The sequence below is a fragment of the Coccinella septempunctata genome, chromosome 4 (genome assembly GCF_907165205.1).
Source record: "Coccinella septempunctata chromosome 4, icCocSept1.1, whole genome shotgun sequence".
Lineage (NCBI taxonomy): Eukaryota > Metazoa > Arthropoda > Insecta > Coleoptera > Coccinellidae > Coccinella > Coccinella septempunctata.
This window is the reverse complement of record NC_058192.1, coordinates 26437100-26456433: the sequence shown is the minus strand read 5'-3', so window position 1 is coordinate 26456433 and position 19334 is coordinate 26437100. Positions and strand designations below refer to the sequence as shown.

Here is a 19334-nt window from a genome sequence, read left to right as displayed (position 1 = left end):
TAATTTTGCCCACCCTGTACAGCTAACTCTTTTCACATATAATCTAAGTATAAGGTATGAGTTGAAAATTTTTTTTTTGATTTCAGGAAAATGAGAGAATCAAGAAGAGTGAATAACCCATTCGAAATAAGAGACTGAGTTTCCTGAAACAACCGGAAGAAATAAAAATAGGTTGTCGCAAAGTGGCAAAAAGGTTAGAAGAAGGATACCCTTTATAACAGGGTTTCTTAACCTTTTTCTAGCTATGGACCCCTTTCAATATTTCGCAGAGCTCACGGACCCTTTCTGAAAAAATAAAAAGAACGAGATTTGGATTTTGCCAGATTTTATTATTTACGATAAGTACGCAATGTACATCAGTTTCAAACTTAATGTTGAGACAGAATGGTCATGGACCCCCGACTTTTGTTAAATGGACCCCTTAGGGGTCCATGGACCACTGGTTAAGAAACCCTGCTTTATAACAAATATCTATATCTGCAATCGATTCCTGTATGGAAAGAGCTTGCTTAGAGTGGAATCCTTCATTTAATAAACGATTCCTCCCCACTTAATTTTCATTACTTATAACATGCGTTATAGTAGGCTATGGAAATTCTGAAGGTTGATGTTCTGTGGCTGAACGTTGTCTTTCCTTGAATTACTTTATCTTCCAAAATGTAAACAATGATGACAATAACCCATATATCGTAATTTTGTAGGGAAAGTAGAAAGTTACCTGTAGATTTATCCCATTATGCGGGAAGCATTGCTTCCATTGAGTCAAATCACAGGAATTCAAACAATCTGAGGCGGTTGGAAAAATTCTAGGTAGAAATTTTAACCGAAGTCAACAATTTGCAAACGTATGAAACATGAATCTTGAATGAATAAAGGTATTATTTTTGTAAAAGGGTTCTACCTATTTCAGTAATAAGAATAATTCATAGTAAGAATCTCAATATGTTTATTTTCTATAAATACTGAATCAATTTGGGACCGAATCAATCACATATCTGTTTCAGAAAATTTCCAAAAATTCACCATCCATTTTTACTATAAAAACTTATTATCTCTTTGACAAAAATATTTTGTTGAGGATTCTATAGGGATCGAAATCGAGCTAAGTATACTACTTAATTGGACTTAGGTGTCCTTTAAAATTTAGGAATTTTTGGTAAACACTAGTATTACATTCTAGTTATAGTACACACAAGAGGGTTTGAAGTTATCATTTGATGCAAATCAATTATTTGTTACACAGAAAATAATGCACTTTTAAACTTCAGTACAAAACAAACTAGCATTTGCTTGGCCCTATTTGTATGTTTTCAATAAAGTCTCTATAACTATTATCATTAACTTTCACTCCTCAAATCAATCTTCATCTACCCTTTTAAAAAATGCGAATACATCTTCATGTAGTCTTATTTCTTCGATAAAAAAACAATTCTCATCAAGAATGAACCGCATGCAAGTCTTTGAATTGGCAAATATCTCCAGCCGAGTATGTGTTACATCACTGCGACGAATACTAATCTACAAATTGAAGCACCTGTTCCTACAACGCCAGTGAACTGTTCGAAAAATAATCGAGTAGGAATAGAAAGGGGAACCGTGGGAATTCATTACGATTAAACGTTTTACCATACGCTGAATGATAATTGCATGCTGGAAATGACCCGTGTCCAAAATAGACAGGTGAAGACCACTGACTATCCATTCATTTCGGAATTGCGAATATTAAAAAAAAAAACACCATCCTGAAATAATGATAATAAACTATTGATATAATTGAAATTTAAACGGAATATCTCTTATCATTACAATAATTTAAATGGCGAACACCTGAGAAATTTCCCATTTTTGACGCCCATATCTCGCAGAAGGGGTTCGAATTCGACCCCATGTTTTTCCACGAAATATTTCTTGCAGGAAATCACAGGAATTTTTAGCCTATCTATGGTAAACAACCTCCAATAAAAAGTAGGTGAAACGTGAAGTTTTGCTATTTTGTGAAAAAGTGTTCGCATTTTTATGTACCATTGAAGACATGCTCATGCATCCTCTACAAATAGTCATGGACGGTCATATACAGAGTGGGATAAAGGGAATAATTACGAGGATATTGATATCTAGTTAGCCTAGACCAGTTTCATGCATAAAAAATATTGCGTTACCTTAGCAACGAACAATTACTCATTAGAAGTGTTAGTGTAAAATTTGAAGTCAAAAAAGTAAACCAGAGTTACGCAATAAATAAAAAAAAAAGAAGATGTCCACCGAAATTGTGAAAATCGAAAAATTGGAGTATCCAGTCATCATCAAGTACCTGTATTAATAAGGGTTGAGAGGTAAGCAGATTTACGAAGATATGCTTAATATTCTTGGTGATCAATGTCCCTCGTATGCAACCGTGAAAAATTGGACTGGAAGCTTCAAAAGAGGTAAATTTTCCATTGAAGATTATGACCTATTAGGAAGGCCAGTTTCTGTGTCAGTCCCCGAAAATATCGCTGCAGTTCATGATATGATTTTATCAGACCGGCGAATTGGGCTAAAACGGATATCTGAAGCACTGAATATTTCATACGAACGCATTCACGTCAATTTGGACATGAGAAAAATTTCTGCACAATGGATCCCCAAATGTTTGAATTATGACCGAAGGCGTGCAAGGGTAGAAGCATCGCGTTCGATCTGTGCTCGATTTGAAAGCGATGTAGACTTGTAACCGAATTGTTACTGTGGATGAGACTTGGGTACATTTCTACGATCCAGAAACAAAACAACAATCGATGGAATGGCGACACTCTGGTTCTCCAAGACCTAAGAAGTTTAGTGTCAAAAAATCTGCTGGAAAAGTTCTTGCTTCAGTTTTTTGGGATTGCCATGGATTAATAATGATTAATTTTTTGGATAAGGGTAGAACAATAACCGGAGATTACTATTCGATATTACTGACCACTCTACGGCAAGAAATTGAAGCGGAAAGCTATCAAAAGGGGTTTTGTTTTTGCAGGACAATGCCCCTGCATACAAATCTCATGTTGCCATGCAAAAAATTTGTGATTTAGGGTTTGAATTACTAGAACACCCCCCCTAATCACCAGATTTGGCTCCATCCGACTATCATCTCTTACCTTAAATGAAAAAAAGTTTTTTTAAACTTTTTCTTCCAACAAGAGGTACCTAATAAAAGCTGTGGAGTTCAGGTTTGCAGAGCAAAAAGAAACATTTTATTAAAGTTCTAGAGACCTTTGCAGGTTCCCTGTAATGAATGTATCCGATTAAGAGGAGAATATGTTGAGTAATAAAATATTTTGACATTAAAATTTTGTTTGGAATTTTTCGAAATATCCTCGTACCAATCCCCCTCCCCACGCAGTAGTTCCAGTTCACATTTTTAATTTTATTCATGAAAAAATGTGAAAAAAAAATTTATACTGATGAAATCGTTAGAAACACAATCATCTTGTTCGTTCACTTATCCAGAACTTTTATCAGTCCTAAAGCATTTGTTATCACCTCTTATACTCAAAAAATCAGAAATTCGAATTCAATAAATTTGACCTCAGTTATACATAGTTTGAAGTTCAAAAAGTTGGTGCAATTATCGGAGCTGTTCTCATCGCTGCTCTATTATGCATTATAAGTTTCGCAGTTCTTATGAATAAAAGTGGAGCCCTATCATGCGTTCATACATTACCATCACGTAAAAACAGTTCAACCTATTTTTATTCTTTTTTCCTTCTTTACCTTCCTCATACTTCGTAGAAGGTTTCAGTGGAAAAAAAATCGGAAAAGTTACCTGGGAAACAGGGAAAATCAGGAAAATAACCGAAATTTAAATTTCAAGTGCAAGTGTATGTTGGGTAGTCTACCCTCCAGGGCCGAGTCATTGAAAATTGCTGGCGGTTGAAAGTTAACGAATGAACAACACGATCTCAATATTGCTTTAACAACGTTAAGTTAAGCATTTTGGTTATGAATTAAGTGATTATCGTGAGTTATACTATATGTATAAATCGCGATTGTGCTTTGAACTGTACTATTCACTTTAAATTTCCGTGAGGCCATAAGTTTTATTTACGTTCAAAAGAAAATTAGTCTTCTGCAAGTTTCAGTATGACTTGCATTCGCAATGACGATGAATAAATCGCACTTTAGGATTTGCAGCAATAATCTCGATTATCCATGTATTATATATATTTTTCACACGGTCAATTGTATTTAGTCTGTTCCTGTGTTGACAAACCCTCAACTTCATTTATTCATGCAACAGAAAAATCCAAAAAGTTGTTTACAAAAATGCACTACAATGGAAGAGTCAATATTCACTTCAAATAGAAAAATGTATATATTAGATATTTGTATAAATAAGTACTCAATCAATTTTTTCAATGAACATTTTATAATAAAAACTTTTTTCATTTTTCATACTTTCCTAACTCTTTCAATCTCTTTCTTCAATTTTTTCATCTCTTACTTTAATTCCAATTTCTTAATACCTCCGATATACCCTCACTATGCGGTGGGCAACGTCTGCTGGGTCAGCTGGTTTGAAATAAAAATTCACTTGTTCGATTATTTTTCTACTGAGTAATAAAATAAATATCGAAGATATGAATTTTGTGTGTTACTTTTTATTCACACCGGATAGCTTAGTGAGCTTAGACTATAGATAAGAATACAAATATAATTGGAAAACTTTGGAAATAATAAGACAATGTGCTCTTTACCGCTGTTGAATGAAGAAAGAAAAGGGTTATAGAAGAAACGTCTGCAGTCTACATATAAAAGACTTCTCAATATCACTTAGTTAAGAACTTAAAGATCGATATGTACTTCTAGTACGAGCGTTGACCTCGACATAAAATATCTCGGAAGATTAGGAGAATTCACGGCTTGAGGCCACAACACACAAACACCTCATAGAAAGTAGGTAAAGCAAAACTATCTAGAATTGCGTTGCACTAGACCGGCCAAACTACTTCTCAGCCTCTTTCTTAATGAAAACGCCTCATCCGCTTTCACATTCAGATTTAAATGGCCAATGTGTCTACCTGGTCTAATTTCCCGTTCGCAAAACTTCCTTTCAGAGATTCGTGACCGCAAATTCGTTTGATTAAGTGGAGTTCAATGATCAACGGGGCAATTGTTTGGTCAGATTGTAAATGCAATGGCAGTGTGCCAGGCAAGTTCAAAGTAACGATCCGTGTATGAATTAACGTGGATACTTGATGGTGTATCTACAGGCATAAACCAATAAAATCTGCAAAGCAAATTGCTGGCTTTTTGGGGAGGTCGATGAACGACAGGAGGGTCAAGAATATTGCAATTGCTACTCAAATGAATCATCTTTGTTAATGGACCGAGAATAGCTCATAAATAAAGACTATCGTTAGAAAGTCATAGGTAGTCCTTTAATGATCTTGATGTAAAATGCAAAGAGGAAAAAATAATGAATCCACCATGTTTTCTTTTTGCTTTGTAACCTAGTTCAGTAGATACAGGGTTATTCACTGCGATGACTAATCATAATTTTGTGCTCAAAATTCTCATTTTGGGGTTTTTGACAATAAACTTTCTCCCAAAAATATTTCCAGAACCCTGAAACATCCGGTTATAAAAAAAAACCCACACAGCCAGCATATCTTTGCATCGTAAGATAACTGACTTTATATGGCAATTAAAAGGTTGCGTCCACAAACTTACTCAGAGCAAGCTCTGAGTAAGCTCTGATTACCCGAAGCGTTCACAAACGTACTTTTAGTTCCTCAGAGTATGCTCTCTGAGCATGACCATACTCATACTCTACTCTCGGAGTAAGTTTATGAACACACCCCAAGAGTATTCCATACCTTGGCTAAAAACTCAATGGTTTATGAGTTACTTTGACATTTGGTAAGAACTATCTTGAATATTTCTGCTGGGGAGGTTTATTTCAGGAAAAAACTCAACCAATTTCAATTTTTCTATTATGTACAGTTTACTGTTGGGGTCGACAATGTACAGGGTGGGCAAAATTCGTTGTCTACTGAAGGGATCTCGAGAACTATAGCAGCTAGAAGAAAACGGATGACACATTCTCGAGCTATTTTTTCCTGACTATTCAAAATCTGAAAACAGATCCTGCCTAATGTTCATAGATTTTGAGTTATGAACGAAAATTGATAAATTGTCATTTTCATGATACATTTTTGAAATCAGAAAAAAAATTCAGCAAGATGAAATAACTTTCAACTATGGTTTACATTTGAAAAATCAGAAATCCCTGTCGTATCTCGAAAATGTCTGGCTCAAAAAATTTATTAATATCATATACGAATTCCTCATTAAAAATGCCTGTAGAATGTAACAAGGGATTTCGAATTCAAGTTCAAATAAGCGAGTTATTCAGTTTCATTGAAAATGACAATTTCCCAATTTTCGTTCATAATTCAAAATCTATGAACTTCAAGCTGGGTCTGTTTTCAGTTTGCGATTAGTCAAGAAAAAAGAGCTCGGCCGTTTCCTTCTAGCTGCTATAATTTTCGAGATCCCTTCAGTAGACAACGAATTTTGCCCACCCTGTACAGTTTATGAGAATATCATCGAGTTGGACAAATCGAATTAATCAGAACTTAATATTTTCGAATTAAAATAAAAAAATTTATTGTCAGTGTCGATTCTACGTTCTCACACCCTGTACATTCTACGTCCAAACAGCAAACAGTGTTATAATGAAACAACATAACTGAAAAATTTAAGATGGTTAAGAATTCTATTTTTTTTATAAAAATCCCAGTAACTCAATAAATGGTGAGTTTGTATTCAAGGTTTTTTTTTTCATAATATCTTTTTCTTACAGACTGCGTTGCTATAGGATGGAAAATAAATTGAATTCGTGCTTTTTCGTGATATTATTCTCTTTTTTGAGTATTTTTGGGCTTTTACCGAAATAAGGAATCCTGTAGATCATGATAAAAAAATTGTTCTGCTTTGTGAATATAGAATTTGTTCTTATTTTTTCATCTTGATAACTTCAATTGTTTCAGAACATAATTCGTGAAAAGTTTCATTCTCAAAGATAATGAAACAAAATAAATGTTTCAAATGTATGAATGTGAATGAGATGAAACATCATAAATTAAATTCACCATGTAACCTCTCAACCACTCGAAGTGACGAATGCTTCTTTCAAATCCTAATCGATTTATGTAACACGTCACTCCAGTCTCGGCTCATTTCAGCTTATTTGTCGCTGCTTGGCGACAGAAGTATAGTGGAAGTGGGTTTATCCAAAAGTATCGAATATCAGGGTTGTTATAAATCACTCTGCATTGATACTTGGCGCCATCGATGAATGGGAGTCGAAAAAAGCTTAACAAATGCCGCAACTTTGTTCGAATATTTCCAGGATAAACGATATTTTCAACTGTGGAGGAATTTTTGAGAAACTTTCATGTTAAGTTATCATAATTGTGCTGAGAATGTTCATATTGGTGTTTTCAATAATGAACTTCCTCTCTAAAATATTTTCAGACCTCTGGAACTTCTGTTATACCTACAGCCTACTACTTTCTTATTTCAAATGGCAAACCCAGTATGTCTGCCCATTGAAGGATTTTCATTTTGTCAATTGACAATTGTCAACAATACGATCTATTCCTACTGAACAATTGGCCAAATTATTATTTTGATCCAACAAAATACACGTGGAATCTTTAATATTTCATTTATAATGATCCGGTTCTGTGAAATCCATCATCTGGTCACCTGTATTAGAACACACATGATCTGCAATCTGTGATCTATTTAAGTTCTCTATTTTTAAGGATATTTTTATGTTCGCGAGGTCTAGACGTTTCACCTGTATAAGTTTTACCACAAATACAGGGCATGTTGTAAATACAATTTTTTATTTCTGTTTTTCATTCAATGGTTCAGTTTTTGTTAGATCATTTTGTGTTTTGAAAACAGCTCTTATGTTGAATTTGGAACCGATTCTTTTTGACTTTTTCTGAAAGACCACGTAAGGAATGACGTTCAATAAATTTGGTTGCTCTTAACGGTTTCCTGGTTGTTTTCAGTTGTTTTCAAAACACAAAATGATTTTTGTTGAATCAAGATAATAATTTGGCCAATTGTTCAGTACGAATAGTTCGTATTTGGATTAATTTACTGAGCAACGAACTGACATCCGGTAATTACAAAATTAAATGAATCAACGTCTCCGTGTTTGACAAATGTCAATTGACCAACTGAAAATCTGTTATCTGTGCTGAAAATCTACAATTTTGAACGTAACGAAAGTTTAAAAAAAAGTTCAATTTATCGTTCATTATCAGGCAACATTTTCTTCCATCTGATTTGCTTTTGACAAATTAGTGCAAGAATTGACGCAGGAGCAAATCGATTATTCAAATTTTTCAATTGATTCTATTTCAGAGACTGAGAGTGAAAACCCTAAAGAATTTCAGAAGATGCAGAGTCCTCCCAGATTAAATTTCAATCGATATTCTGTATGTTTGTAGTAAATGAATATGTATTTCCATTTCTAACAGTGAATCGGAAAAATCGTTCTTTACCTACTTCATGACAATTATTATTATGTTTCACTCTGCATGTTTGCGTGTTCATTCCAGAATTGAGATTTTTAGATCCGATGTAAATAACGAAATCACAAGTCATGCGAGGAAAATCAGTGAAATATAATTAACGAAAGGTTTTGACCACATAAGGACAGGTATACTCCTTTGAGGATAAAACTGGGTCTTTTTAAATGAAATATGCTGCGCCTATTGAAGGCTTTTGTGACAAATATTATAGAATTTCAGAATTAACGCTCATTGCTATGTTCAATTTATGAAGACCACGCACAGAAGAAACATGGAAATAAGAGTCATTCAACATTTTAAGCCCGTTAAACATACACTCGCCAGCGAAAAAAACAGACACGCAACGCTCATTCGATTTTGACGTTTTTTTTTAAATTGTCGATTGATGTCAGAAATTTACATACATCTTTGAGTTTGAGCATAGCTAGAGTAGCTGTTGTCAACAGGAATAACTTTTTGTTTTTTGAATCTCGACATTTTCACTGTTTATGCTAGAGACAGTTTATACATACAGGGTGTTTCATAAACTTTGATAACAAATTCAGGATATTGTTCTCTCAGTTATTTGGAGTCGGAAAGGTACTGTAGGCCTTGGTCCGGAAATGCTTTGTTTCCAAGATATACAGGGAGTTACATGTTACCAGATGAATAACAAAATCTTGGGAAGTAGTTTTTTGAATAAAACACGGTTTTTAAATTTTCACTGAAAAGTGTTGATTTTTGTTCCAGATTGAATAAGAATTGAGGAAATGAATTCATTTTTGGAGAAAGGCACTGGTGCACTTTTTTTTTCTTCAAAAATTTCAAAGTCAATGCCAGTACGCACACCACTGTAGTTGCTGAAAAAGACGTATTCAACGTTAAATAATTTCCTTAATGAAGTATCCTGTTCTACCCAATGTCGTTCAAATATCTCAAGCCGTTTCGACAATATCGAAGAATTCGTTATTTACATATTTTAGAAACGATGCATTTCCGGACAAAGGCCTAACCTAAGGGACCTTTTTGATGCCATATAACTCAGAGACCATTATCCTGAATTTGTACGCAATGTTTATGAAACACCCTGTATAGTGGAGACAGATAATTTGCATTATAAATACCTGAAGGTAATTCGAATAATTCACACCACGTGAATTGCTAGATAATTGAATAATCGTATATCCGAAAATCTGAATAATCGGAATATTCAAATTCATATGATTACGGAAAATTCGAATATGATTCCGAGCACTAAAGCCCTCTATCTTGTTTTTGAAGCTTTCACTACATCTTGAAGGAAATAGTGGCGAAACAGGTTCGGTTAAATTTTGTTACGTTTCTGCATGAATACATTTACACGGAATAAAACAATGCTTTTTCAGCAGCAGTCAGGAAACGGGTAAATCGAGTTAATTAATCGCATGAAAGTATTCTTATTCAGAATAGATGATGAAATGTTAACTGTCTCTTGACCTATTCAGAAAATGACCTGTTTTAAAAGACAAGCAACCGTTGAAATATCCATTTTCGCAATAGATCACAATTTTCAAATAGATTCAGCAGAACTTGCGGTTTGGTCATGAAATTGTTGGAAAAATTGAAAAGATTCGATTCAAACCAAAAATTAAAGAATAAACAAAATTTTGCAATGTGAAAAAAACTTCTGAAGAATATAATTTATAGTGCAAATAAACGAAAGTACATAATTTGCCATGCAACGAATAACTTCTAATATTGGTTTTATCATAAAATCGCATTTCCATGCATTTCTTTCCCATTTTGATCAAAAATGCGCATGCGTTCTAATGGTCTATTTTAATTTGATATACAGGCTGTCCCAAAACGAGTGAATCAAACGTCACAGCACGATAATTAGGTACATTCATTTGATAAATTTAATGCATTTTTCCTCTTAATCACAAACATGAATTCTTTGGGATAATAGTTGAAGTAGAGGATTGCATGTTAGATCGGAACAGTGAAATGATAAAAAATCTTGTATTATAGCCTCTTAAAACTTCATCTAAATGGCGGGTTAACTTAGTATCTTTGCATGCAGCAAATACAGAATGACGGAAATAATACATTTTCGTTGTCAAAACATGTCGTGTCTGTGAGTAGGATCTAAAATAAATATAATCAATATAGTTTCAATTTTATCTATCCTGTCTTGACTGCTGAATACCCCATTATGTCTACAAATTTTGTTCTCTTTTTCTGCTTGGTTTGGACGCGGCATATGAATCAAAATTACAGTGAATTGACGAAGTGGTCTCATCTGTAGGTAGATAGGTACAGACATATGGATAACAGGAAAACTTCGTTCAATAGAATTCGAAATGATGGAAACCATCTCACTGCAGGTAAAAAAGGGGAGATATAAAGTTAGTGGACCTCGGACTAAAGAATATTATGGTCTTCTATAATTCCTATCAACTCAAATGGGTTAGGTTGAAATGAACTTTGAATGCTGCACAAAAATATTTTATTAGCTATGGTTTCGACAAGAATGTGACTTCGGGCCCGAGCTATATTTTATCCATAATAAAAATCCCTAAGCCATAAGTTTCACAGTCGACCATTGAAATCGTGAATAGAAAATGAATTAAATAAAAACACTTGTGATTTAGTTGAGAAGTTTTTCCAAAGTTTTCGACATACCATATTTTAATTTCACTTTTTCTAGTCCTCTATTTCGAAGATTTGTCCATAGTGATACCTTTATTTCATCATTTTGCCCGAATTCCTAATGATTTTCGAATTTTTAACCAATTGGTTGGACTTATTGATGAGACCAAAATTAAGTCTGAGCACACTTAGTTCAGGAAGAATAAGCTAGGAGTACTCAGTTAATGAGTAATGCGGACAACAATTTATCGTTTTCGAGTTATAAGGCATCATGGATGGACAGAATGAGGAATGTGGAGGTGCTATCCAGGATGAACAGCGAATTGCAATTAAAGCATATTACCCATACTAGAAAATTAGAATACCATCTCATGCGCAGCCATATACCTATATCTACTGTCTGTTGGTACGGATAAACCACATAACAACTCTTCCGTGCCGCAGTTTCAAAGGTTCAATTGATCGCCAACCTGCTTCAACAAAAGAAGATGGTACTCAAAGAAGAAGAAGTCGTCTGACGTTTTTCAGCGATTTCCTGATTGTTGGTATATATTTTTAGAATTTCCATAATTATTCCCTATTCTTCAAAGTTTTCAAATCATTAGAGAAATAATATGTTATAATAAGGAGCTGACAAATTCTACAATTTGACAATATAATTTTTAATATCTGTTCTTCGAATTCCATCTTGTCCTTTCTTCACATCAAATTTTATGCTCACTTCATTGCTATAAATGAAATATCCCAGTATGATTAATTAAACCCAATAATTCATTCAGAATAGAACAGTAGACACTAGACAGTGTGTCACTTTGAAAAGGTACCACCCTCAAAATCCGAGCAAAATCAGAATAAATGGAAAAAGAGGTAAACTTTGTTTCGTAGGGGGATATTTTATAGGGTGATTGGAACCAACCTTCCATTTTTTCTGCACCAAATCCACTTTTTACCACCGAATCATAGGTCTATCAAAAAGGATGTCTATCAAAATTTCTGTCTATCCACCCTCTCATTTTTCCAGGCTCCGGCGTCGTCCCAAAGATATGGAAAAAGCAGTTACCTCGTGCATTTTCTGAGTAGCAACCATTTGAGACAAATATTATTTTTCGTAATGAGTGTAATGAACGTGAAATGCCTATGATTTTAAATTAAAAGAACCAAGAACGTCTATAGAAGGGTCTCTCACAGATTCCTTTTAAATCTAGTGACGGAAATATTTAATTCTATTCTCCGTTACTATGGAAGCAAGCATTTTTCATCACCAGTTGAGAAATATTTTACTTTTCGTAGATGTTTACGAAAACGGTTCAAAACGTCAATGAGTTTTTTTATATGTCAAAATTAGAAAAACGTATTTTTAATAGCTCAGACCGTTTATTCAACGTAAGTTCCCTTTTGTCCAAATTTTTGTTTCCACTCACAGAACCATGGAAATCAATATATTTTGGAAGTGCGGAGTTGGCTTTCCCACAGGCCAATTTTAAAACCAAAAATTCAAGTTCGTTTGTCTTTTGCTTGTTCATAAGTTGTACAGGGTGGGCAAAATTGGTGATACCTGAATTACAACTTTTTCAACCCAATGAGATAGAGGAAAATGCATGGCACATTACGGTCGCCTTTTTCGAGAAACTTATAATGCCATCAACTGCAATACTATATCTTCTTTTGTTTTCGAGTTATGGGTCAAAATTAAAATTTCAACATTGGTCATTCACTCCGTTTCTGTTTAAGCTAGAATGTTGAAATGAAAACATTATACACTTTTTCGATAGCAATCCAGTGGCGTACTATGATTTTTTTCTAACAGGTATATTTGCTGAACTATAACATAAAGATGTATTTTTTTATGAAAAGTGTAGTTCAAAATGACTTAGAAAGACGAATATATTTCTGAAATGGTAAAAAAATGGCGATTCTTTCTAAGTCATTTTAAACTACTGTTTTCATAAGAAAAACACAACTTTATGTTATAGCTCAGCAATTAAACATGTAGGAAAAAATCATAGTACGCCACTGAATTGCTATCAAAAAAGTGTCTGTATTGTGTCATCAGTTAAACATCCTAGCCCAAACAGAAACGGAGATAATGACAAAAGTTGAAAAGGCCCAAATTTAAATTTTGGCCTATAACTCAAAAACAAAAGAAGATAGAGGAATGCAGTCGATGGCATTATTAGTTTCTAGAAAAAAGACGACATGAATCGTTCATTTTTCTCTATCTCGTCAGGTTAAAAAGTTGTAGTTCAGGTATCACCAATTTTGCCCACCTGTACATCGAAAATTTATTTGCATTTTTTGTTCAAAAATTTGCCCACTTCACCTTTACAAAAAAAAATTTATGATTGATATGGTTCAGCTCGTGGTTCAGTGAATGGAGAGATAAAATAATTGTCGAAACAATATAGATTTACGTTCAATAAACGATCTACGCCATTAAAAACACCCCTTTTTCCATATCTCTCCGGACAAACTCTGACCTGGACAAAGATGGACCTACGATGGACAAACAACGTTGAAGTCATTCGTTTCTTCCGGAGTCAAAGTGAACGGAATTTTATCGCACTTATTTTGCTAAGAAACAGGAGTGAAAAAAGTAAGCATCAGAGCGATTATCATCCCTCCTGATTCGTCAGTGTCTCATCAACAACAAAACCTGTCATTTAACTGAGGAATTCATTCGGCTACGGATGTCACAAGAAGGGGGCTTCCCACCTGTTCCGTACGAAGAGTATTATAGAACCCAAAAAGAAGAGTTCCGTCGCGAAAAAAAATTGTAACGGAATTGGGGAAACACGGTCTGACGATTTTAGGGGGACATGACCTATTGTCAAATGGCAAATGGCCGAGCTGTGTAGAACCGTTGGTTCTCTCAATACCACTCCCGAATAATCGGAGTTATGACGATAAACTAGGTCCGGATATGAAAGGAATCAATAAGTATCAAGATTACTTGGAAGAGATATCATTTTCGATATAAATATACATCTAATAAATATGCTCGGACAGGTCAATTAGTGTTTTGAATTGCGATGTCTTTTGAACCAAGAAAATGTTATACAACATGTCCCAAATTTGTGATATGATCATAGATTTATTAATCTATGGATATGACGTAATAGATCATTTTTTATGACTATTATCATAAAGTATATCAGGTTACAGATGCGTACCATATATGCAATCCTTATCGCTTGTCGTTAAATAGTATATAACATTACTAGAAAGGTAAGAGGGTTTTTACTGGCGAATGGAGGATATAACTGCCGAGCCGCAGGCGAGTCAGTTACCTCCTTGAGCCAGTAAAACCGATTACCTTGCGTGTATTGTTTTATATTTTATTTGTTTCTCATTTGTAAAAAGGTTAGATAAATTCCAAAAAAATCTCAATAATTAGTCGCAAATGTCGTGAGCTATGGAAGCATAGCCATGAACATGTCTGTTTATCTTTCTTTACATTTGTTTTGGCGAAAGCGAAAATAAATGTACCAAAAGAAATTATTGAGGCAGACAGCAGTGTAGCTTCAAGTTTATTACCTGCAAAATCAGCTTCAAGGTACGAGCTAGAATAGGACGACTTCAAAAAGTGGCAAAAAAAAATAATGTGATTGGGGTAACTGAAGATGTTTTGTTGGTCTACTTGAATCAATCAGCTTGAATCGATTCAGCCCTAAAACTTTATGGCAAAATGGTCTATGCTGAAAAGCTGCTTGGAAATGAAAGAAAATGCCCCTGTTCGCAGGTTTGTTTTCCTTAGAAAATTCATTGAAAAATACGACCTTTAGTTGTCATCTGCAGATTTCAAAAGGTAATAGCGTTTCTGAAACGAAAAATTGAGCGTTATACGCCAAAAAAGGGCCAAGGTATTAAGTAAAGAAGAGGCTGAACAATTTCTTTTACATGCTCCTGATGACCAGTGGTTGCTGGCGAAAATTGTAACAATATTTGGGATTTTTGGATATTGTCGATGTGACGAAATTCTCTCCTTAAACATGAATGATGTAGAAGATATGGGAAAATACGTTATTGTGACATTGCGGCAAACAAAAAATTTAACAACAAGAAGATTCACCATAACCGATGATGGCTGCAGCTTCAAGCCCTGCATGTTATACAGAAAATATGTAAATCTTCGGCCTCCTGGAACAGAAAGCCTAAGATTTTTTTTGACATATCGACATGGAAAGTGCATTTCCCTTAATGCTGGCCAGCACACTATTGGTGGTGTCCCAAAGCAAATAGCGAAATATTTAGGTTTGAAAGACCCAGAGTTATACACCGGCCACTCTTTTCGCAGAACTGGAGCCACTATGGTTGCGGATTCGGGTATAGAGATATTTTAGCACTAAAGCGTGCAGGATGGTGGAAGAGCACCGAAATTGCGATGAGTTATGTCGATGATTCGGTCAACAACAAAATCGAAATGTCTAGCAAATTATTTGGTAGTAAGGAGAGTACAAATGTTTCGCAGTCCTCGAGTTCAGCAGTTTCTGAGTCAACAGATGGTTCATCATCATCAGTATCAACTCTTTCATCATCAAAAATCTGTGTTACTGGAAATAACAATTGTACTATATGATTTTCAACATATATGACGATGAAACAAAATTTTCTAATGTAAATAATACTACTAACTTCTAACAATTTTGCAAGTTAACTGTCAGTTTTACAAGTTAGTGACTTGATAAAATAAACTTTTTTGATTAATATTGTATTTTTGGAAAGTGACACTAACAAATGAGAAACAAATAAACATATTTAACAAGCATCAATCAATTCGATGATGAAATAATTCAGTTTGGAAATGGAATGTAAAGTCGTAAAGTGGTATTTGTTCATCCTTTTTTGTCAAACAAAAAAGTTAAAGCAAGATGAAATGAAAATAAGTAGGGAGAGTCGCATCATATCGAGCGGATATATAGGGTGTTCCATCTCAGACGAGCCACCCCGTATATTATATATTATCCCATAGTAATTGGAAGAATTTCCCGAAACACGTTGAATGATTTTCTTTAGGGGGCATCTTTCGACTTATATTTGAGGCTTGAACAACCACCCCCTTAAGAAGGGGCGCTTCCGCCTCTCAAATTTGAATAGGGGACAGGGGTTGAGTGATACTTCATTTGAAAGGTATTGGAAGCCTCTTCACAACGGTATTGAAAAAACCTTAAATATTTCGGTTATTTTTACAATATAGGAATTTTGAGAGACCACATAAATGGACCTCTGTTGATTCCTGGAAATTTAAATGGCGAAATATTTTGAAATGTTGGAAATTTGAAAAAGATCCTTCTCGTTTTAAAGACGCCCCCAAGACTTTTCAAATGAAGTATCACTAGACCCCCCCCCTATTCAATTTTAAGGGGTTGAAGCATCCCTTTTTAGGGAGTTGCTCGTTCAAGCCTCAAATATACGTCAAAAGATGTCCCCCCTCAATAAAAATCATTCGACGTGTTTCGGAAAATTTTTCCAATCACTACGGGATATAACGGGTGGCTCGTCTTCACTCACCTAAAGATGCTATTGCGAAAGCGAAACGCGTGTTGTGGTTAAATAACTCAGAAAATCGTATAATCTGCTTCAAGTTCAATTATGGATTTTGATCAAGTATCGGCCACATCAATTCAATTACAGATAAAACAATGATCTTAAATTACGAATGGAAAATTTAACAAATAATTCACGAAACCAGCATTATATGAACGAAAAACAAAAACACCCGGAACCAAAACAATAACATAACCTAGAGAACCACACATCAAGTATTGCATCTAATAATTACTATATCTATTATAACATTGTAAATAGAGCTCAAGTTGTCCAGATCTGATCTAAAATTGACACAGTCGTCTGATTTTCTAATGTAAAACTCCCTCTTTCTTAATTTTCCTCTCTATGGAGATTTGTATGTTGACTCTATTAAAATCGAATGACTGTCCCGTTTCGAGATGATGTTCAACTAAGGCTTCTAAGGTATAAAGTGATCTCAAGAAACTCATCATAATTTGAGCTTTCCATTCCATTTTTCAGGTCAAATACAGAGTGTTACATTTAAAAAAGTGTTACTTTGGTCTTTATCTGTTTAAAACATCCTGTATATATGACAATAATTCACACAACACAAGAAAAAATTTTCTAAATATCTTTATTTACTCCCTCAAAATGAGCGACGCGTCTAGGGTGGGCCACCCCGTATACTTTGAATTACTGATTAATGATCCGAAATTGAAAAAGTGGTCTAAAATTTCTTATAACAATTATATTCTTATACGAATTGAAAGACTTATCAGTTGATCCAGATCTATACCTATCGGAAAACTGGAGTAACTACCTGTGGAAGTTAGGTTTAGGAAGTTGAGGAAGTGAAATCACAATTGTCCTCTTCCAAACAAAAACTGAAGAATTCGAAGCATGTTCGGAAATCAAGTGTGTGACAAAGTGATGCAGGGTCTGGACATTTTGTACTCAAATTCTAAAATATTTTCACTCACCTCATTTGGCTCCGATAGCTCGAAAAGATCTAATCTGTTGGCGTTCCACTGAATGATGACATTACGCAGGGCCTCTCTCTCGAGGGCCCTGCGTTCCAATGAATTGCCATGCATTTATGTCCTAGAACAAATAAAAATTGTTGAAATATATCGATAAAATATGAAACTTCACGAAAAACTTTCTTGTGTAGGTATGACGAGAGGTATGATAATTCAATAGGTAAGTAGTGTATTATTTACAACAACCTCAAAACTTCTTCACTATTCTATTGCAAAGAAAAAAAAAATTGCACTCTTAGAATTTTTTACTGAAAATTAAAAAAAAATTCTCAGATACAAATGAAAAACATTTCCGGAATGTTGGATCTGTTTTGTTTTCAAGAAAATTTCTTGAGAAATTCATTTTCTCAGAAGAAAAATATTTGGCAACAAAATACTGAAACAGGTCAATGGGCTATTTTCCTAAATTTCAAAATATATTTCATAAAAATCCTTATAACTCAAATATCTCGAAATATATTTTTTTCGAATTTTAACATATTGCATTTCGTCTGTATTCGATTACGAAAATTCTGATTTCAGAAGTGCTCTTGTGTACATTCTACGTCATTTTTACAATCCGGCAACGCCTATTTGTGTCACTAATGGTCATGAAAGTTTTCTGATCACCATAGACGTAATAAATATCAAGTTTGATGATCACATTTGACAAGAAAAACACACAATGACAGAAAATGTCTTCGGTTTTAAGAAGGTAAAGACACAGATTACAGAAATAATTTTTTGTAATCTGTGGATATCTTCTTGATCGGTTCCAGTGTTGTCGAATTAACAAAAATTACTATACTTTAATAAAAGCATTCTACGTCACAAGCCTTCCCATAGTCGAAGTTTCGAAGGGTGGATTTCTGAAATGTCTGAATTTTGAAGCGAATCTTTTACGTGTTGGATAACTAGTAGAAAAGGCTTTCTATAAATAATCTCAAATTCGGTTTTGGAGTTTTAGGAAACTTGCCCATTTTTGATTCACTTTTACCAAATTTCTATGCATTTTTGAAGGATTTTTGTTGCACCCTGTGCCATCCCCATCAACCCTCAAAATTTTTTTGAATAGGGTAAGTGGGTCATGTGGTACTTTTTTGGCAAGGTCTTTGTATCTTCTTTACAGGCGTGCAGAAATTTTCAGGAAAAAAATTTTTTTTTAATTAATTAGTTCAAAGAGGTTTTCAGTATGTGCACTTTGTCATGGCTCATTTACTTGAGACTTTGTAACGATGAAATTTGTCAGGAACAAAACTGTAATGGTCGACTTTCATTCGGTGACAAATTTCATCAGGTACCATCGTCTCAAAGTAAATGAGCCATGACAAAGTGCACATACTGAAAACCTCTTTGAACTAATTTTTCAAAAAAAAAAAATTTTCTTGAAAATTTCTGCACGCCTGTAAAGAAGAAGAATACAAATAAGAATACAAAGACCTTTCCATATTCAAAAAATTCAGAGGGTTGATGGGGATGGTTGAAATCGCCCAAATTTAAATTTTGGCTTATAACTCGAAAACAAATGAAGATAGAGAAATGCATTTGATGGCATTATTAGTTTCTGGATAAAAGACCACATGAATGGTACATTCATTTTACTCTATTTCGTTGT

General features: G+C 34.2%; 1 protein-coding gene across 2 annotated transcripts in view; it reads right to left on the bottom strand.

The window, feature by feature from the left end:
* Positions 1-19334, bottom strand: part of LOC123312608 (afadin) — a 186290-nt gene that overhangs the window by 129513 nt on the left and 37443 nt on the right. For both annotated transcript variants that reach the window (XM_044897128.1, XM_044897129.1), the window contains exon 2: positions 17681-17801. In XM_044897128.1, the coding sequence (XP_044753063.1) occupies positions 17681-17794 (114 nt within the window). In that variant the 5' untranslated portion in view covers positions 17795-17801. The remainder of the gene's footprint in view (positions 1-17680; positions 17802-19334) is intronic.